Genomic DNA, 22,559 nt, shown 5'->3' with positions numbered 1-22,559 from the left:
TAGTTTACAGAAATTCTTAGTAAAAGATAACATTATAAAAGCAGAATTATTATGGTGTATCCAAGGTGTAATGACATGCATGAGTGCCCACAGCTGCTAACGATGTGAAAGTATCACTTATGTTCCTAGACAATGAGATTACAGGGAAAGTGCAGCTTCAACATGAGAAAATAGCATACACTTTGGTTTATGAGTTATCACCATACTTTTAAGTGAAGTAATTCAGCTGTTGGAGGAGACGTAAATGTGTTACTCTGAAGTGCCGTAAGAGGACAAGTGTGCACGCTTTATTTGACATGGGTATTTTTAGGGGTATACAGCTTCTCACCTTTTAATCACTTTCAAAGAGATGCTTTCACCCTGAACTTAAAAAGATGATTCAAATTTCAATGAATGGATCCAATGTAAACTTTACGTTTCTTCATATTTTCAAGTTAAATTTCAAGATGTGTCTCCAAATGATTCTGTGATATTTGATATAGGAAGCTATGGGTAACTTACTTCGCGTGGAGCAGTACACGCTGCAGTGGAGTTAACGAACTGGAAAATCGTTAAATGTCTAAGAGCTCTTCATAACTTATTTAAGGATATTCCAGCGCGCCGTATCTAATACAGTTCTATAGAGAGGTTCGGACAATTTTCCAGTGAAGTTTTGTTCTATCTTGGTTTGAAAATAGTAGTGTTGCCCAGCGAGCATTGGGATTTATCAGTATATTTTGTTGTATATTCAACGTATGAGGAAGGATAAGCTAGTTTCGAGTTCTTCGAGATATCAGATCATGTCAGGTATGTTGACAGAAGATCAAATGCTTATTTCTAAACGTTAATTTTTTTAACACTTGCTTCAGAAATATAATCTTTCCTTACAGAATTTAAGACTTACTTTCTCAGTGCATTTCTTTACAATACTTTATCGGACGTAATAGAAAATACGATGCGAAATAAGTTTGTAAAACCAGAAGCTTTTAGTTCTTGGAGTTCATATGTAGATTAATGTGGAAAATGAAGAAAATCTTTCGGTGAAAAGCGATGAGATTGGTTTTGGCTATACCTCTCACCTTTAAGAAATTTTAACCAATAACGCATTCGGACATTTTGAATTTTCGCCGAAATTGCAAAAAGTGTCTACAGAAATTTGTTCTTAAACCTTTGGAGAAGTACCTTTAAATAATAAATTAACTAGAGCTCTTTCACGTTTGTATCTTAATATCTCTTCAGGGTTTGATGATGGAGTGAATCGGATGGAGTCTCTTTTAGCTGAACTAGTTGAAAATAATTGGTTAGATGGCAATCGGGCAGATAGAATTGTGAGACAGTTCAAAGAGTTCTGAAATCCAAATCTTAAAGCAACTATGAGAGTATTCTACAGTAGAACTGGCCAATGTTTGGATATCTTGGCTAAAGAATTTGGATACTTCAGAGTAAAATGATTTAAGGATGTTAAAATTGTTTTGATTTTGTGTAGTAAAAATTCAAATGTAGAAAGAGGATTTTCAATCAATGCATAATGTATAGCAGATAATTTAAAAGAACGAACTTTAGAAGCACCAGACTTGAGTATGATTCAATAGCTTCTTCGGGTGGTCTTGAGAAACTGTCCATGAAGAAGTCCAGAATTCAATATCCACGAACGATGAAAGGAAGAGCAAAGGAAAGAAAATGAAGATCATTCTGAACAAGCTTGAAGCTAAGAAGACTAAAATAATGGAAGATATGCGCAATATTGATGAGGATTAAAGCATTTGGAGAAGTGAAATGAATTACATAGTACTATTGATTTTTTTTAATAAAGATAAGTTGTTAATGTACCGCAGCCAGTTTTATGTACATAAATCCATACTTTTTCTGTAAGTGTCCTACCGTGACTTTTTCCGATTATATTTGACGATACTTTGATCATGTGATTCAAGTTTCAGGGAAGATATCTTAATTTCTTACTGTGTGCAGGATTTTTTATTGGGTAAAGTTTTTCAGTTTCATAATAAAATACGTTGTATATGTTTCCATATTGTTCATTTTTCTTTTTTTAGTTGATTAGGGAAAGCTATATTACTTATGTATCATTGTTTTCCTTTTTGTGTGTGTGGGTGTGGGTGTGGGTGTTATTTTTCCATCAATATGGGAAACTGTATGGCTAATTACACATCAGGGAATATTTTATAAAATGTTCTGGAAAACCGAGGAAAATCAGGGAATTCATTCTTAGGAAAATTTTTATCACCACCCTGGAAGGAAAGAAAAGAATAAAATGTTGTTCCGTGTATTTTGATGCTATACTTGGAATCTTCAAGCTTCAGGAATAAGCGTAGGAGAGTGATAGGGGAACTTTAAGAGAACTCGATTAAATGATTAAAGACAGAATACTGTAATATGACTAAAGCATTTTGGTAAAGGGCAAATAATATTTTATTAATTTTGACATTAATATTTTGTAAACCTTCATGTATTAAATGCAAATAAAACTCAATTCCCAGTCTGGTGCTGTTAGGTCGTTCACATGTTTAAAGAAATTAAGGAAGTCTTCGTAACAATTCAAAACTATGTCTAGATAAAACATTCTTTTAATAGGAAATATAACTTATGTTATGTAGCAATGTGTCAAGGCAATAATAAACACTTCCTACTTCACGTTATGAGGTAATTCTAAAAATGTAATTGTAAGCGGAAGAAATGATTGTGTATTAATTTTTTTGTGAATGAATGTATCTTTGTTATGTTTATCGAATGGACTAGGTTTAATTCGGATGTCCTGATGACACGCTCATGTCCGTTCCTTGTCAGTTTATGTACCACGGAACAGATAGTACTGAAACGTAGAAAAGTATTACGTTTGGTATCCTAAATCTAAAATCTCGAAGATTTGCAGAAAAGTGTCAGTTTGAAAGAAATACGTTTTTCATCATCATGTAACTAGGAAGTTCCTACAGTTCGTTACAATTTGTTGCATACAGGTTTACATGATACGAAAGCTATAGAATGGAGACAAACAACACAATTCACTTATGTTGACATAACGCTATTCTTTTCCGGCTTGTCTGGACAATTTAACAAGCGGATAAAAGAAAAAGCTAACAAATCCACGCGTGTAGAAATAAACGTACATTTTTTCGGTAAAATAGAAACACTGATTTCCATTTTTACTTTCTAAGTGCACATTATGAATCAATTATATGTTTCGTCTTACTTCAACAAAACATGACTGCTAATTAACATCTGTTTGTATACGCATTTTCTAAGAATTCGTTGCCATAGTGCAACTATAAATATAATATAAATAAAAAATATCAGTTGAGAAGGTACAGTACAGCGGTCGAGTCTTTGTTTTGAAACAAAGGCTTTCCTCCAAACGTTTGCCTGGAATATAAGGAGTAATACAGAAAATGTATTATCTGACCTCCTTTCAAAAGTGTCAAATTAATTTACTCCTAACGGTCATACAGCGTGAATATGTTAGCAATTATAGTAAATATCCGCAAAAGCATATTTGAAGGATGAGAAGGCTATGACAAATTTAAAATTGCTTCTTAATAGCAAATATTAGCATGGGGTCGAAAAACACCTCAGATACCAAGCCAAAATTGAAGTGCTGCTTGATTTAATAGGATACATCTTTTAGATTTCTTCTTTGCCTTTTCAAGAATCTTTTTGCTTTATTATTTTGCCACATTCTCTCTCTGTGTTATATATCTTTCATCTTTACTCATGGAAACTCATTATTTGCTTTTATTTAATTGTATCAACATTATTTTCCAGCAGCAGCGTTCGCCATTTTCACAAACGGATGGATGGGTTACGCCAAACCGATTAACTTTGAGAAGAACTCCACCTGTTAACAGCTCACAGCAAAGAGCAGCAGCAAAGCAGCAGTATGAGGGAGTTCTCCCGAGCCGCCCTCGTTATAACACACCGCCACGTGTTGTGGGCGATCCTCTGAGTCAACGGTCTGTGCGATGCGACGGACATTTTACTACGTACAGGTAGTCAATAATACTGAAACGATTTATATGCTATCCATATGGTAAAGTTTTACCAATTATCTCACTGTCTTTCAATTTTAATTCCTTTAGAAGCGTTGGAGCCTTAAGTAATGGAAAGGAATGAACTCACCATAGAGGAGCAGTGGAGTAATATCTTGTACTTTGTGTGCACTGAATAAAGTTCCAATGGTCATGATGGTCTGACTCACTATGAAATATTTCACGCTAAGTCATATGATTAATATCTGTTATTTTTATTCTTTTTCTTATTATTATTCCTCATACCTATGACTTCTATTTCTGATATTGTTCTTTCATTTATATATGGGATGCACCATTTATAATGTCCAACCATGATATCGGAGAAAAGCGAAACTTTGCACGAAGCAACCATAAGGAGGAGGACATCTTTGCATGTATTAAACAAAAACATCCAACAAACAGTGTTGCCACACTGCTGAAGATGGCGTATTTGTGGAAAATATTTGAAATGATTGTTGTTTTCCTTCTCTTTTATAGCATAACAGCAGTAGCTTTTAGTAGCTGTAATTACAAAAAGTTCTCGTAATTAGATGATATATATAAATAATGTGTGTATATGTGTGTGTGTGTGCCTATGCAGGGTTTCCATTAATTATTCTTCTCACTAATTATGTTGTTACTAACCAATCCGTTCCATGAGTTTTATCTTGATACGCCCTTTTAACTTTTAAGCTAATCAATAAAAAACGCCCAAATTTTGTACTATGTCAACACCGAGAGCGAAGTCATTAGCATAGTCTGTGATACCACAAGGTTAACAGTGTTGCCAACTGAACATAAAGTTCTATTATTTCAAATGACGCTACGTCAAGTTTTTACATGTTTCAAACCTACGTATGAAATTAAAACGTACAATACCACACATATGTAGTTTTGTAAACTAAGTACACTAGAGCATCATAAATATTCAAATTTTGGTGGCCTCTACACAAAATGAGAAAGACATGATAATGGACATGGAAAATACTTTAGTGTCTAATACTGTAGTCGTGATATAACGGATTTCGAGTGAATATGAACAAAGTTACAAGGGATTGAAATTTTGACTTTTTTTTCAAAAGCCTTTATTTCGAGAAATCACTTAGATAAGTACTTCATACAATTGATAGATAGTTTTCAATAGATGTGGATATCAGAATGGTGTTTACAGCAATTCGATATCTCAAACCGTTCTGGAAATACGGTAAAAGCTGTTAAAGTTTCCAACATTGCTTAAAATTATGTAATTTGAGAACTTATTGGAATTAGACCTACCAAAAAGTATTGTTCTAATGTTATAGTAGCAAAGTAAATCAAACATTATTTTATAAAGTTCCCACAAATACTCCATTGTAAGCAATATATCAAATCTTGTCATATCTTCAAATGGTTTGAAATATCAAATTATTGTCTATTGAAAACGATGTACGTAATTCGATGTGATACGTATCTAAACATTTTTTTCGAAATAAAACTAACTAACCAACTCTATGGCCTATGGAACCCGGAGGTTCAGTGCCGCGTTCACAAAAGCTGTCCACTGACTTCTATCCTTAGCTAATTGCATCCAGTTTCTACTTTGTATTCCTATCTCTGCGAGATCCATCTTAATATTGTCCTCCCATCTGCGCCTAGGTCTTCCTAATGGTCGTTTTCCTATGGGTCTACCAGTCAAGACTTTGAAAGCGTTCCTACTTTCTTCCATTCTAGCTACATGACCTGCCCACCTAAGCCTCCTAGACTTCACGACCCTAACAATGTTCGGTAAACCGTATAAATTATGTAGTTCCTCGTTATGAAGTTTCCTATTCCCCATTCCCGTTCCTCTTGGGTCCGAATATTCTTCTCAGGATCCTGTTCTCAAATACTTTCAGTCTATGTTCTTCCCTCAGAGTAAGTGACCATGTTTCGCAACCATACAGAACAACAGGCATAATTATCGTTTTATATATTTTAAGCTTCAACTTCCTCAACAGAATTCGCGACGACAAGAGATTTTGAACCGAATAGTAACACGTATTCCCTGCTTTTAGTCGACATTTAATTTCTTCGTGAATATGATTTTCGTCTGTTAATATCGATCCAAAATATTTGAAAGTATCCACTTTATCAAAAGTATTATTTAATATTTTAACGCCTCCACAATTTGCCGTATTACGGTCCCGACGCACTTCCATGTATTTAGTTTTCTCTGCATTTACTTCTAAACCCATGTCCCTGCAAGCGTTTAATAAGATCTCTGCATTTATTTCTACTGTTCTTCTATCATCCCCTATTAAATTTACATCATCAGCATATGCCATAACCTGGTGAATGCCGTTCAACTCTAGGCAATGGTTGCTATCTTTGATTTTCCTTATGGCGTATTCCAGCACAAAGTTAAATAATAATGGCGACAACGCATCTCCTTGTTTCAGGCCATTTTCGACGTGAAAACTCGTGGACAAAAATTTTCCTACCCGGACTTTACTTTGGGATTCACTTAAACATATCTTAATTAATCTAATTAGCTTTCTCGGTATTCCAAGTTCTGTAAGAACGTTGTATAATGTTTCTCTCCTAACCGAGTCGTAAGCCTTTCTAAAATCAATAAATAGTTGATGTACCGGGGTATTGTATTCCCACTTCTTTTCGAGTATTTGGCGAATGGTAAATATTTGGTCGATAGTTGATCGATTTCGTCTAAATCCGCACTGATAATCTCCAATAATTTCATCTGCGTATGGGGTCAATCTTGCTAACAGAATATTTGAAAGGATTTTATAGGATGTTGACAGAAGAGAAATGCCTCGATAATTATTACAGTCAGTTTTGTCGCCTTTCTTGTGAATTGGAACAATGATTGATTCTTTCCACTCTTGTGGCAATTCTTCCTTGTTCCAGATAAGGAGAATGAGTTTGTGTACCTTGTTCCACAATTTTTCGCCTCCAGTAAAATTAACTCAGCCGGAATTTCATCTACACCCGGAGATTTATGTTTCTTCAATTTCTTTATAGCGGCTTCCACTTCTATTCGACTGGGTTCTGGAATATACGGTTCTGCGGTGTGTATCTCCTTTTCTCCACGCACATTAGTTTTTGGCTGCGTGTTCAGCAAATCGTCAAAGAAATCTTTCCATCTATTTAAGAGGCTATCCGTATCGGTGAGAACTGTTCCGTCAGATTTCTTTGATATATAAGCACGAGGTTGATAGCCTTTCTTAAATTCGCTGATCCCCTTATACATGTCCCGAATATTTTTATTTTTACTATTATCTTCAAGTTCCTTGATTTTAGCTTTCAAAAAATCGCGTTTCTTTGTTCTAAAAGTTTTGGAAGTTTCCCGCCTGATATCTGTGAAATTTTGTGTAGTCATTTCATTCGGATTTTGTAGCCACCGTAATTTTGCCTGTTTTCTCTTCTCTGCTAGTTTAATGCATTCTTGGTCGAACCATGGTTTGTTCCTACGTATTTCCGCGTGTCCCAATTTTTCTATTGCTGAACTTTTAATGCTATCTCTAATTTCAATCCAAGTATCCTCAACACTAGTGCACTCCGAGTCTTCTAAAACCGCGAATCTATTCGAAACTTCAATCTGGTATTCCTCTCTTACCTGGCTCTCTTCTAATTTCTTTAAATTAAATCTCTCCGTTTTCGGACATTGAATATTACCTTTATTGAACGATAATCTCTCCCGTATTATCGCTACTACCAGGTAGTGATCAGTGTCACAATCAGCCCCTCTAAACGACCGGACGTCAATTATGCTAGATTGTCTTCTTCTATCTACTAAAACGTGATCAATTTGATTATGTGTTTTTCCGTCTGGTGATGTCCAAGTGTATTTATGAACGTCGCGATGTGGGAATTTTGTACTCTTCACGATTAGGTTTTTGGATGTTGCAAAGTTCACGAGTCTAACACCGTTGTCATTACTTTCCTTATGCAAACTTTCGTTCCCTATAATCGGTTTGAAAATATCCTCTCGTCCTACCTTCGCATTGAAATCCCCTAATAGAATCTTCATATGGTATCGCGGGAGTTGGTCAAATATCCGTTCCACTTCTTCGTAAAAACTATCTTTCATATCGTCACCCTTATCTTCAGTTGGAGCATGTACATTTAAAACAATAATATCACACCACCGTCCCTTAAGAGTAATAAAAGAAAGTCTGTCAGTAACAAATTCAACCCGTTTAATTGCTGGTAATATTCGTTTGTGAACGAAAAACCCTGTTCCTAATTGGTGATTTTTATTTCCTTCCCCGTAAAAGAACGTAAAATTTCCGGAATTCTCAGATCCATTTCCTTCCCACCTAACTTCCTGAACTCCTACTAAGTCCATCCTGTATTTCTCTAACTCACTCGTTACAGATTTTAACGCGCCTGCCCTATAAAGACTTCTAATATTCCATGTTCCAAATCTCATGTCCATTTTCTTTTGCTGATGTCGTGCCAAGTTATCAGTCCTTGTCCGAGGCTTTTGTGATTGTTTCTGAACAAGTACCTTTTTTTACAGGATGAGGGTGTTAGCCTTACCCAAACCCCCAAGCTGGAGGACCACTCCTAGTCGTCTGTCCGCGACTGCTTATTCAGTATATTCGCAGCTAACCTCTATATCTAGAGGCCTTCTCCTCGATCCGCAACCTGAGGACGCGCCATGCCGTGGTGACAGGAACCCACGTTACACGGTTTTCGAAATAAAATCCTTTCAAAAAAGTCAAAGTTTCTACTTCTTTGAAATATATCATATGCTGACTATAATATTCGACGTCAAAGTATTTTGGATGTCCGTTATGTTTGTAATACTGTAACGTCCTTTGTTTACAACGCTGCGTAACAAGTGTAGTATTGCATATTTTCCTTTTATATGTTGGTTTCAGACATGCAATAACCTAACATAGTGCCATATGAAAAAAAAATATTTTGTATTGAGTTGGCAACATTGTTAACTTTGCGGTATTACATAGTACGCCAAACAATGTCCCTCTGTCTATATTTGTATAGTACAAAATTTCAGTGTTTTTTGAGCATTGGTTTAACAGTTGCAAGGGTGTATTAACAATGATCCTCCCTGCATATTTCGACAGAATGACTCAGTGGTAGTGCTCTTTTCACACGACAGACTTGATATTTATTAGTTATTGCTCTTTCCTTTAACATTTTCTTTTCCTCCTCATGCGAAAGAGTTTACAACATACTTTTATTTACTTGTTTTCTGCGATAGTGCTTTGAACTTATTTCTACTCAGTAATTTGCTTTCCCCGCAGGTTTGGGATTGTTTTCTTGTCTTTAAGGAAGGGAAAAAAGAAAACTTGATTCATGACAACTGGAAAAAAAAGTAGCAAGTTTGTTATTTTGTCGATGATAAGAAGATTTATGAAGTTTTATATTCATTTTAGACAACAATATTAGTGGCTCCTTCCCATTTCTATTGTTCCTAAATGTTCTCTTTCTTAACCATTAGCTTTTCTGTAATTAAGAACTACAGGGTGTCCATAAAGTCTGAATACATGTGAAAAAGCACATTTTAGTCGATTTAATGTTTATGAATAATGTTTTCAACATGATTTCCGTGTTGTTCAACGCATAATTTGATGCACTTTGCAAGATTAAGGTGAACTCGATGGAATAGGTCTGAATTGCCGTCGATTTAAGCACACTGACTGGTAATGCGTTCTGTAATATGGTAACGCCTTGAGACCAGTATCAAAGATTTTGTCTGTTCACTTCACCATTGACGTAAAACACAGTTTCATCACTGAACAACACACAGTCTTTAGTAAAATTGATATTTCATCCAATTTACCTGCGAACCATTTACACATTTGCATGCGTCTGTCAGGGTCATCTTCATTTAAGTGATGCAATATCTGTAATTTGTAAGGATGAAACTTCTCCTCTGCCAGGATTTTGTGGATGGTTGACCTTGAAACACCCAACTCCGAGAATGTCCGACGAAGCGACTTTGGGCTAGCATAAACCTTAGCGAAGACAGCCTCTTTCGTTTCGTCTGAAGGCTTTGAACGTCCGGAACGACGTTCTGTTTCTTTCCAACATAGGCCTGTTCCTTTAAACTTGATTAATTTCCCGACGGCAGCAAAACAAATAGGTTGACGATCAGGGTGTCGATGGTTAAATTCTTCCGCAATTTTGCCATACGATCATCCTTCTCGTCCACGTAACAGTACCAACTCGACTCGTTCTTCTTTAGACAGAGCCATCATTTAATCTGTAAAAACAAAAACAAATTATTAGAATTCCCTATGTAACCAGACTTTATGGGCACACTGTATGATTGGGTTCACAGTACATTGAATATTGTTATTTGTAACAGTGGACACAAGAGGATTTGTCTCTCTCTTTCTCTCCCAATATAGCTTAAGCACAGTTTTAAAAAAATGGTATTGAAAAACCCTGAATTATATTGTAAGTCTCTTAAAGCCTCTTTATTTTCAATCCTATGTAAGTTAATGTGTTTCTTTAATGTTTTAGGTCGCAACCTGAATTCTCGTCACAACCAAGCACACCTGGGACTCCCTGCACCCCAACATTTAGTGGAAGACTTACTCCCAGTATGCCGAAATCATCAAGTACATCACTTCGCATGTGAGTTTGCATACAAATACGTAATATGAAACTCAATTATTTCATATTTTTACTTTTTACGCATTATAAAGTGATTTGCTCTAGAATCCATTTCACAATTATTATTATTATTATTATTATTATTATTATTATTATTATTATTATTATTTTGTTTTGTTTTGACAAGTAATATAATATAAAGCAAAAATATTATTATTATTATTTTAACACTAATGCTATAACTTCTATTTTGTCATAGTTTATGATACATTACAAAAGTTCTATTTTTATCAGTTTGTACCAGATATTAAAAAACTAGTGCCTTGAGTGAAATAGCACCTGATGCAATTTCTTTTCTGTATGAAATAGTTGACGAGTTAGTGGTGAACGTTTTCTTAGTTTAAATGTTTATCAGAGTAACTGTAGTAAGTTAAGGCATATTGCAAATTGATAAGAACGGTACAATTTTTCCTCATATTGTACAAACGGCAATGAATTGGGAAGAGAAAGGGGTATTAATTGATACTATTCAACGTTACCAAGTACTTTGGAGATATAATTGTGTAAATGCTAGTAGCCCATGAAAATGAGGAGGAAAGATGTTGGAAAATTATAACAACGGGTGATGTTTATCCGAATTACACATGGGTAGGTCGTGTCTACAGAACCTAGAGTTCGCTAAATAACAAAACAAAATATACAGCTAGTGCGTAATAAGTATCCAAAGTAACGGTCAGCCATTGTGAAGGAAGCCATTGTGCAGCCATAATGGCCACTGAAGAATGTTGCTTGAATGCGAAAAGATGTTGATTCTAGCATATAAAGAAAAGGCCTGCTGCTAGTGAATTAGGAGTCGAAGTAGGTGAAACGCCTGTGTTGTGCGCAGTTTTTTGAGACTTGGTATACAATATGGGACGAAGCGACGACAGTAATTACATGAAAGGAAATCAGCGTCCTTTGGAAGCTAAGTGGTGCTGAAACATCTCTACACAATTCTCGTGTGACTCTTACATCTGTGTGCACAAATCTATGCTGTCAAGAGCTGTGAGACGCTGCATCTGACTTCAATATAGGAAGCGCACACGACAGAGGTATGACACAAGGAAAGACTCGTGACCTAGGACATGGCATATGTGACCTTACAGGGAAAATGGTGGCGGGCAGTCTTCAGCAACGCTTTAAAAAAATAATCCAACGGCTGGATATATTACTAGCACGAAATTAGGAAAGAGAAAGAGACCTTCATTAACACGTCAGTACACGCCCTCCAATTGTAACATGAGGACACGCCATGACGGCAATTTGCTCACGCAAGTTTTGATAGTTAATTTCAATATTTTTACTTTTTTATTGAGAGTGAAAAATTTATTCTATGAAACTTTGGCTTCTTAGCTTATTATAGACACTTTCATTACCTAAAAAAGATTAACCTAAAGATCTTTAGAAAATTTTTGTTATGTTTTCACAGTTTTTGAATTTTCTATTACTACACGAGAACACGCCACGTTAGCATATTGCTGCACTCTTAGATTTACAAAGTAACGCCAGAACACGCGCTGTGAGCAAATTGCCGCATTAGCTATTTGGGCTATAGAAAATTTTCTCCGTCATATTGACACACGTTTTATTATTACAAATACAAAAAAATGTACAAAAACATCATTAATGTACTAGAACAGTGATGTTATGAAACTAGTCCAGCGAAATTTAGAACGTATATTTACATGTCACCTTCTCCGTCCTTATCGTTTACAGCTGGTCCTTGGCCACGCTCGGTGCAGTTTGTACATGATGGTCTTATGTTCCTTGCATTTCAGAATGTTGCAGTTGATGCATAAGTCAGTAGTTTTCCTGTTCTTTCTACGAGGGCAGATACCGCAAACTCTATTGTGACCTCGCTGATCAGGTGCTGCTTGAGGTTCTTGTCTAATTGGCTGAAGTTGGAATATTTCAACTAGCCGGTCCTTTATTGACCTTGCGATTAGATAGTTTGCAGCTATTCTTCTTTGCGCATGACCCATAATAAGCTGTCCACCAAGTGATTTCAAGAAGTCTTTTCTTGCATGCTTGTTGAATTCATTATTTCTCATGTTGTTGGCTTTCCAAATAACAAACGAATTTATTCCACCAAGATTCAATTAAAGAAAAACATTGTTAATGGCCAGCGATTTGATACACTCGATACGCTATACTCTTTTTGCATGACGTCACTGACATCTACACCACATTTGTTTTTGTTGTAGAAGGTAACTGATGGTTTGCATGCACCACCTGTACTTTCATCAATCTCATCGTCCTCGTGCCACGTGGAAAGTAATACAATATATCTGTTCTTTGTAGCTTTGTACGATACTAGTGCCACCTGTTGTTATACTCTTCAAACAATACATATCAAGAATGTTTGAGCAAACGACCCTTCAAATCCAACACTTAACACTAGAACACGTCCGTTAGCAGCCTGCTCACAACCATCTTTACGTGGTTACACGCGCCGTTAGCAATTTGCTCACGGTGACCAATACACAGCCTTCCACTCCAGAACTATGCGCGTGACTGGCAAAACCGGTCAGGGTCAGGTAGAGGTGGGGTGGGTAGGGGATAATTCGGCCCCTCCGTCCCTATTGTCTTAGAATAAGGAAAGTGCAGGTGTTTTTGCAAATCTGCGGCAATTTGCCGCGGGTGCGTGTAACGACGAGTTAAGCAACAGCAAAGAGGAGTAGCCGGTAGTTACATATATATATATATATATATATATATATATATATATTGTAAAGATTTCTCGGGTAGAGCAAATAAAAATGTACTCGGGATTTGGACTTTCCTTTCACCTTTTATTACAAAAGTATCTATGTACACAAATTATACAACTATTCCTCTAATATTTAGGTAAGATTAGATAGGAGCCCGGTGACCAAGCGTCGTGGGCTTTGAGGTGAGGTACTCTCGGTGACCAAGCGTCGTGAGAGGGGTGTAGATTAGGTATCTCTCTCTCGGTGACCATGCGTCGTGAGAAAGAGGAAAGGAACCCGGTGACCAAGCGTCGTGGGTATAAGGATAGGTACCTCTCGGTGACCAAGCGTCGTGAGAGGGGTTTTAGGTGTTGTGATCAATCCGGGAAGATTGATGTTGGTCGAGGTGTGCAGGTCCTTTTTATTCTGTCTTGTCGGCTTCCATCGTTGATTCTCGTCCTTCCGACTGTTGGCGATGGTGATTGACTCCTCTTCGGGAACGTCGTCTGTTTGTTTTTATTTATTAGTAACACATGTAGTTCACACGTGGTTATTGCCTGGTACGGCAACGTGGGGATCCTTACAATATATATATATATATATATATATATATATATATATATATATATATATATATATTTATTTATTTATTTATTTATTTATTTATATGTGTGTGTGTGTGTGTGAGTATGAGTGTGAGGGGGGACTTTGGCTACTGTGGCACATCAAATCTCGCCTTCTGTGTGTGACGTATAACTGCACTCACATACCAAACAGTATTAATAGACAGTCTGTTGCGATTTGCTGTACGAAGTGCTGGTACAGAGTGGATATATCAAAGGGCAATGCTAGTATTCACGTGGCTGGGACCACTAGAAGAAGAAGAGTGTACATGTCCTGGACTGGCTTAACAAATTTCCAGGATATGAATCCGATGGGAAACCGTTCGCGTATTCTGTGTCGTACGGTGTACGCCAACGGCACTAACTACAACAATGTTCGTAACTTGCAGGATGCCATCTTTGCCGCATACGATCGAACATCCGTAACTCTGTTGCAAATGCTGATGAATGGCATGTTTGATTGGGTATTTCAGGTGCCCTTAAGCCTTCTTTCATTGACGCGTTCTTATCATTTTGATCAGTATTTTTCCTTTTCATGTTGTTCCATGTTTTGCACTATATCTTCCCTTGAAAATACGTCAAATACATATAGTACGTATGCGTGTGTCTACTGTGTATCCGTGCATATAATTCATTCGTTGGATTCTAAACGGTCAGTAAAGGCATGCGATATATTTATAGCATTATTATAATTTTGTAGCATAACCTATATTTGATATATTGAGGAAATATTTGATTTTATATCACACTATTTCCTTTATAGATGCGTATTTAATGATGAAAGAGTTCCTGAATCGAACTCTCTTACTACGTTACCTAGTCCGCTTCCTGAGCAGCCATACGTTGTATCACTCTTGATATCGGGGCTCAATCACTCTCTCTATATATAACTAGTGAAAGTGTTTACTGCCGTAGGGAATCCTTTTGTCAGAGGGAATCCTTTTCAATGTAATCACTATTCTGAATTCATTACAAAATAATGTTAGATATACCTAGGTATGTATAAAGTCTGTGGTCCCATTAATACTTGTCTTTTAATGCACATGGTCTCGGGTTCGTTATCCAGTGGAGATCCAGTGGAGAACTTTTAGTGTGATCCCAGCATCATGACATAATTCCAGAACTACTTAATTAAGAAGTTAAAGAAGCCAGTAATTGCGATGAAAGTGGATCCGTTAAACATGCTTCACCTGAACGACCGTCTGCACCATTATGCACGTGTTTCAATGGTCAATGTTATTAGTGCCTCATTGATAGAGAGACTTAGCTCAAGTCCTCATGAGAGCATGTATTTCTAAAGGAACTTTTGACAGTTTTTTCTTTGGTTATCGTGAGGAAAGACATTAAATAGCTGGAATACTGCATCTTAAATCGAGACTTAGCTATTTCTTTATCATTTGTTTCCTTAAATTTGAATAAAAATTGAATCATATAGTTACAAAAGTACATTCACTGTACAAGAAGAGAAATGGTAAGAAACGTTATGGAAACTGTTACGAATTAATTTAATTTTAATAAAGAAGTACATACTTTGGTCAGAAAAATAGTAATTATTTAAAAGTAATAATTCCAAAGTCAACATGGAAGGAGTTTTTTTTAATGTAAGAGAAGATGAACGTACCCCTTGATTACTGGTATAGATGAGATTTGCGTAGATAATTTTCTAGATTTAACAAAATCATTCAACATTATAAACCGATACTATAAAATTACGTTTAGCCATTTTAAAATGGCAGACTTTCAGTTAGGAAGCTACTGTTCCTACCGTAATTATCTTAGGTCCACGGTTTGTACATCATTGTCTTTGCAATGTATCAGGTGCTCGAGTGACGTCATCTGCATGTCTCATGACCTGTGAATTTCGGGTATTTCCAAAATTTTCAAGAGAAAGATTTTTTTTTTTTAAATTTTGTTTCACTACCATTAGCAAGATACAGGGTGCAGTGTGTAACCCGGATTTATAATCTAATTAAAATACATGTAAATGCGAATTAAATCTCAGCTTGGCGTGAACCATAATTATGCAGCCAATTTAAATGTGTTAGAAGTGCTAGTGTAATTATACGTAAATAAATAAACACACCAATATTTGTTTTCTTCTTTGTTTATACACCTAACAGGTCTGCCGATTTACTTCCTGTCCCTTCTTTAGACCATTTAGAAGGATAAGTTAAGAATTTGAGATATTACAAAAGGAACGTGAAAATACAGAACAACAACCTTATCTAATTATGTCAAAAAATTTTTTTTTACTGCTACTTGAATCCTGATCCACGTTTAATTTTAACGGATAACTTACGACAATGATGTACGAAACAGATGGTGGCGAAGCGAGGTTATGTTCTGCATGTGGTGGGATTGGAAGGGCATCGTGCATCACGAGCTGCTGTTGCGAGGCCGAAGGATAGCCACGGATCTGTACTATCGACAGTTAGTGCAAGTACACCTAGCAATTCAAAAAAAGTGCCCGGAACTGGATCCTGTCAAAAATTGAGAGAATTTAAGTAAGAGGTCATAATGCATCCACCGTGTAGCCTGGACCTGGCACTATCGTTAGACTGTCATTTGTTTCGGTTCCTGAATAGTGTTAAGATTGTTTCGAAAGAGCCATGTGCAAACGAATTCTCACAATTGTTTAACCAGAAACCACAAAAGTTCTACAGCGACGGGAAAATGACAGGAGGCCATTGAAGAAAAATGTGGATATGTGATTTCATATTGTTATTTTTAAATAACAATAAATGTACAGGTATTCTCAATTTTGATCTCCGAAGGCTCAGTACTTTTTAGATAACCTGATAAACAAAACGGGGTAATTTAAAAAAAAAAAAAAAACTCACGGATTTCATTTGAGTCTAGAATTTCTAACTGAAGTTCGATTTTCATGCGGTTTGTGGCACATTATCAAGGAAGAATGGGAGATTTATGGAACTTTGTTTACTCCTTTAAATTCATCCCAGGTAATATCGGCCACGGCTCAAGAAAAAACAGCAAATATTCACCAGTGTACCTTACAATTGGAATGAGGTGCGATGCGGTGCCGAGATTTGAGTTTTCTCCGTTAGACAACAACCTCACCAAGGTCAACAGAAAACTGGGCTGTTGTATTGGAATTGTAGTGGTGTACAGTTGTATCCTATTGTGTGATTATGATCATAACATAGTGAAATGATGTACTGTTTGGAGCAATATGTGTTTATCGTTAAAAGTTTTTGGACAACGAAATCTGTTGTTGCAATGCAAAGGGCATTTAGAAACAAATTTTCCTCACATTCTGCCCCAGACAGGAACACAATATTGTCGCTAGTGAATAAATCAGAAGAAACAGGATCACTTCTGAATGAAACGGGAAAACATCGGATCCCACAGCGGGTGTTGTGGAAGATGTCTGGTATCGACTCCATAGATCACCCAAATAATGTCACCCAAGGAGTAATTTTTACGTTTATGGGTATTACCACTAACACTTAATTTGTATTCTCACTAACACTTAATTTGTATTCTGCAATTCCACTTCAAAAATCCAAAACCTCATTCCAATTGTAAGGTACACTGGTGAATATTTCTTGTCTTTCTTGCGGACGTGCCAATAAAACTCTTTTGCGTTTTGGTATAATTGTAATACACTGTCATTATATTATTTGGGTTTCTAGTGTTATATGAATGATACCTGGAATGTTCAGGGTAGTTATCTCTGTTCTCTTTTACATACATTAAAAACTGAAAAACAAAAATAGCAGGAAGAGTCATTATTTTGAGTAGCTTAAACCTAGGTTTGCAGTGACTGCGAGAAGGAAGACTGCATAACAATCTGATAGCTTTCTTTTGCAGCTTTACTTCTTAATTTTCTCAACATATATATACCCTTTGTTACATTAGTTGCCGTGATTTCAATGTGATTGTACCAGTTTAATTTTGAATCAAGTTCAAATCCCAAAAATTCAACTTTAGAATCTTTTTGTGTGTAATCTAGATTGTTATATGTAACATTAAGATCTTGTATTTTACTCAGGTTTAAACACAATAAGTTTGCAGTACACCAGTCCTCAACTACAGCTGTTATATCTTGGGTTAATTGTTCTCTTTCAACAACTGATTTAAAACTTACACAGACTCCAAAGTCATCAGCGAAAAGATAGCCTTTAGCGGGAATAGTAGCCACTTTGGGAAGGTCATTGATATATATATATATATATATATATATATACAGGGTGTTTCAGATAAAACGTCCAGTGCTTATAAATCCGAAATGACTGAGAATAAAAAGATGAAACAAAAACTGAGATAGGAAAATGCCATAGGGTGCATCATATGGTGTTGTTGAGGTGACCCACAGGGCCCTCCTTCAAGGGGTCCCAGGGGCCAACTTCAAATTTTCAAATGGGAACGTGTATTGAATCATACCTCATTCAATAGTCCTTGAAATACGAAACAACTTTTGTAGGAAACAATTTTCGATTTGGGGCACCGTTTTCAAAATGGCCGCAAGAAGTCCTGTATCAGTTTGAAGTTGGCACCTGGGTCCCCTTCACGGAGTTTCCTGAGGGTCACCACAACACCACCACTTGATATGCTTTATTATCGTTTCTATCTCAGTTTTTGTTTTATCTCTCTATTCTCAGCCGTTTCTGATTTAGGCCTATAAGCACTGGACGTTTTATCTGATACAGGACCCACTTTCTGCGGCCATTTTGAAAACGGTGGCCCAAATCGAAAATTGTTTCCTACAAAAGATGTTTCGTTTTTCAAGTACTATTGAATGAGGTATGATTCAATACGTGTTCCCATTTGAAAATTTGAAGTTGGCCCCTGAGCCCCCTTGAAGGAGGGCCCTGGGGTCTCCACAACAACATCATGTGATGTGTCCTATGACATTTTCCTACTCAGTTTTTGTTTCATCTTTTTATTCTCAGCCGTTTCGGATTTATAAGCACTGGACGTTTTATCTGAAACACCCTGTATATATATATATAAGGAATAAAAATGAGACCCAGAACTGATCCCTGTGGTACCCCAAAACCCACCTGCAAGTATTTGGAGTCCGAATTATGGAATTGTACTCTTTGATATCTGTCTGATAAGTATGATTTAATAAGGTTTAACGCGTCATGATGAAAGCATAGTATTTTAATTTACTTAAAATAATCTTATGAGCTACCGTATCGAACACTTTAGATAAGTCATAAAATCTAACTTTAGTAAAATATTTTCTTTCTAAGCTGTCTAAAAGATCTTTAACTAAGGAAGTTGTTGCTTTAGTTATACCTAATCCTTCTCTATATCCAAATTGAAAGCTAATACACAATGAGTTACTCTCAAAATATTTAACTATTTGATAATTGAGCAATATTTCGAAAAGTTTGGCTACTACAGGGATTATAGATATAGATCTATAGTTGTCACATTCTGAATTATTGCCCGTTTTGTGTATTGGAATTACTTTAATATATTTTAACATGTCAGGAAATATCGACTCTAATATGCAACTGTTGACAATGTGTGTTAAAGGTTCAACAATAAAATGTATGTCACTTTTAAGTATAACAAGTAAGACCATATACATCACAGGTACAACTATTTTTCATCTTCAAAATTGCTTTTTCGACGTCCTTAACTTACTAATTTGAAGCTAAAAGTACAAGATGGTTGAGGAATAGAATTCAGGTTATTATAAAAATTTCTACTAGGAGTTTTTGACTTAATATCCTTTTCTATTTGAATTTATTTTATTAATGAAAAGACAATTTAAATCTGAAGCGGTAATTCAAGTAGGTTCATTTTCATTTTTCCTAGTTAAATTGCATTCCCTTCTTACAATATTCCACATGGCCTTACTTTTGTTGCCAGCATTATTTATTAGTGAGTCATTATTTTTTATCCTGATCTCTTTCAATAACTTCCTAAATTGCTTTTTATATTTTACATGAAGTTCTTTAAATAACTTATTGCCAGTGCTTATATAGAAATTATAATACATGTTACAGAGATCTTTAACTCGATCTAGGTTTATGCTATTAACTTTGTTTGCTTTAGGCATCATCGATTTGTCTTTTAATGGATTTAAGGGGAATGCAGTTTCAGCTGCGTAAATCAATAAATTCAACAAAAACGTAATTTTAAAATCAATTGAAGGTTCTAAATACATACTGGTTCTATCAACGTTTCTTAAAAGATGTCTAAAAGTAACTTTACTGTCATCAGTGATGTTGCGTACCAGTTGCTTAGAATGCACCTGAGAATTAGAATTAGATTTCTTGTACCTGTCATTTTTTGTAACAATTAAGTCTAAATTAACTATTACTGGCCAATGGTCTGAAATCCAAGTTTTTACCACATAGCAACTCGTACTACTACTGTTAGTGATAATATTGTCTATGCAGCTCCCTCCATTACGTGGGTTGGGTCTAGTCACTTGTGTTGTTGATATGCTTAAGCCGAAAGAGGATATGGCATTATGTAAATCTTGGCACTCTATACTTTATCTTTTTCTAAAATCAACGTTAAAGTCAGCACAGAAAATATACTACAATTGTATTTACAAACATGTTCTAAGATGCAGCTTAACCTATCTAAAAATAAATCAAAATTCTTATTTGTATTTGGTCTGTACAAGGAAATGATAATTATTTTTAACTTTACAAGGTATATAGCTACTACTTCAAATTGCATATCAACTGAAAATCTCGTAACAGCTTCTAAACGTTTATAATCTATACCGTTTTTTACGTAAATTAAACAACCGCCATGTTGTCTGACGGGTCTACAGTAATTGTTCGTTGTAGCTGTTAATATTGTAAAGTTTAATCTCGTCATAATCAAGCCAGTGTTCTACCATACATACCATATTTAAATCTTATATAAAACTGTCTGCTGAGTGAAATTTATTGGAGAAACTTTGTACATTTCAATGCAAGATGCTAAACTTATTGTTAAGCCCTACTTCATGCTTATTTAATTTTTCCTTGTCAAGATCTAATTGTTTGAGGTTTTTACTCTTTGTCTTTACGGACCGATCAGAGTTGAAACAAGCTGAGCCTATTTGATCGATCATACAAGTTAGTTTTTTATAAGTTTACTGATGCTAGCTCATCTAAAGATTGTTTAGGCCAACCAATTGGAATAATATTAGAAACAGTGGACATATTTAGAGTTATTGATTTGTTTACAATGTCAATGATCTTTTCAGTTACATACATTTTGCCTAATCTGTTAAGATGGAGGCCATGTGAAGTATGATACTTCTTTCCTAATCTACTTATATCTACAAATGTAACATTATTGAAATATTTACAAAGTTTGCGCATTTCTTCGTTTGCTTTCTGTACTACCAAGTTAACACATGACCAAGGAGTCAAATAGTGTCGATGAGGAACAGACACAACAATGACATTTGAGCCTTGCAGCTCATTAAGCCTTCTCCGTAATGCTGTCTTTAGATCTCTCTGTTCATTTCTTCCAATGTCGTTGGTACCAGCTATGAATACAGAGAAGTCATTCTTACCTGAGGGTGGCTTACAGTCTGTTGTTACATCTTGAAATTTGGCAGATGGTTTAACTACGCTTCGTACGGAGTAAACACTTTTCTCTTGGATATACTGTCGTAAGTTTCTACCATGACTATCACAGAACAAGTTAATTTGCGTTTTTTTTTTTCCATTGATTTTATGTTCACTGTGTTACGAGTACACTTTATCTTATTTGTTTCCTTGTTGTTACCTGTATGTACAGAATTTGGGCTCTTTGAGTCTTGTATAGATGAGAACTTGTCTTCTTCAGTTAATACAGTAAACCTGTTACTAGTACACACTGAATATAAATCACCTTCACTAACGGTATACGTGGTGATTCTTTTGCCTTACACTGCAGTTTTTACACGTTGTACTGTTGGAGATATAAGAGTTGAACGAGATAATGAAAGTACTTATTTATTGCATATTGTACTTTTTTCTGTCGTTTCACATTCTTTTGGGGATTAAGAATTCCACAGGTTCCCTGTTGTAAACGAGGAGGAACTTTATTAGTTACAACTTTACTCCACAAAGGTTGGTTTGGCCTTGCACTACTAACATTTGGAGGTGGGCTTCCGTTAGACATTGGCATTTGAAAGTTTCGCACTTCTGTACTTAATATTTCAATTATTTTGCGTAGTGAGGCTATTTCTTCCTAAACCTTAGACACTAGATCATGATTTTTTTCGGTACTTGGCACCATACATCGATCTTCACTTGTTTGCTGTGTTTTGGATGTGCAAATTGAGCATACCCAGTTTAAGAGACATTTTCACTTTTTAGAACGCCACCGCATTTTCCGATATGAAACGCATTGTTGCATGTGCTACAGTAGATTTTATTTTTCACAACTCTTTTGCACTTCCGACATTTGATGTGTTCTTCAAACATATTGTCACACTCGCAGTAGATTCAACATTAATTGCCATCTTGAGTGCAACTAGTAAGATGCCTCACGTATGAGTAAGATCAAGATGCCTCACGTGCTACTGGTATTGTTATCTTTACTTAAGAGAAGGGAATTTACAGATTTTTTAAATTTGGCAACTGTTGAAACATTGTGTATTAATTGAGGTAGATTGTTCCAGAGGCGTGTAGTGCTTACTATGAAGGATTTTGAGTATGAATCAGAAT

General features: G+C 35.8%; 1 protein-coding gene across 4 annotated transcripts in view; it reads left to right on the top strand.

The window, feature by feature from the left end:
• Positions 1-22,559, top strand: part of nenya (RING finger protein nenya) — an 80,994-nt gene that overhangs the window by 43,437 nt on the left and 14,998 nt on the right. For 3 of the 4 annotated variants that reach the window (XM_081754488.1, XM_081754481.1, XM_081754484.1), the window contains 2 exons: positions 3,754-3,977; positions 10,473-10,586. In XM_081754488.1, coding sequence (XP_081610614.1) covers positions 3,754-3,977; positions 10,473-10,586 — 338 coding nt within the window. The remainder of the gene's footprint in view (positions 1-3,753; positions 3,978-10,472; positions 10,587-22,559) is intronic. The other variant, XM_081754487.1, reaches the window with a different exon arrangement.

Source organism: Thermobia domestica, chromosome 1, assembly GCF_964235325.1.
Source record: "Thermobia domestica chromosome 1, izTheDome1.hap1.1, whole genome shotgun sequence".
Taxonomy (NCBI): Eukaryota; Metazoa; Arthropoda; class Insecta; order Zygentoma; family Lepismatidae; genus Thermobia; species Thermobia domestica.
Note: the sequence above shows the minus strand (reverse complement) of the source record. Positions and strands in the feature narration are given on the sequence as shown.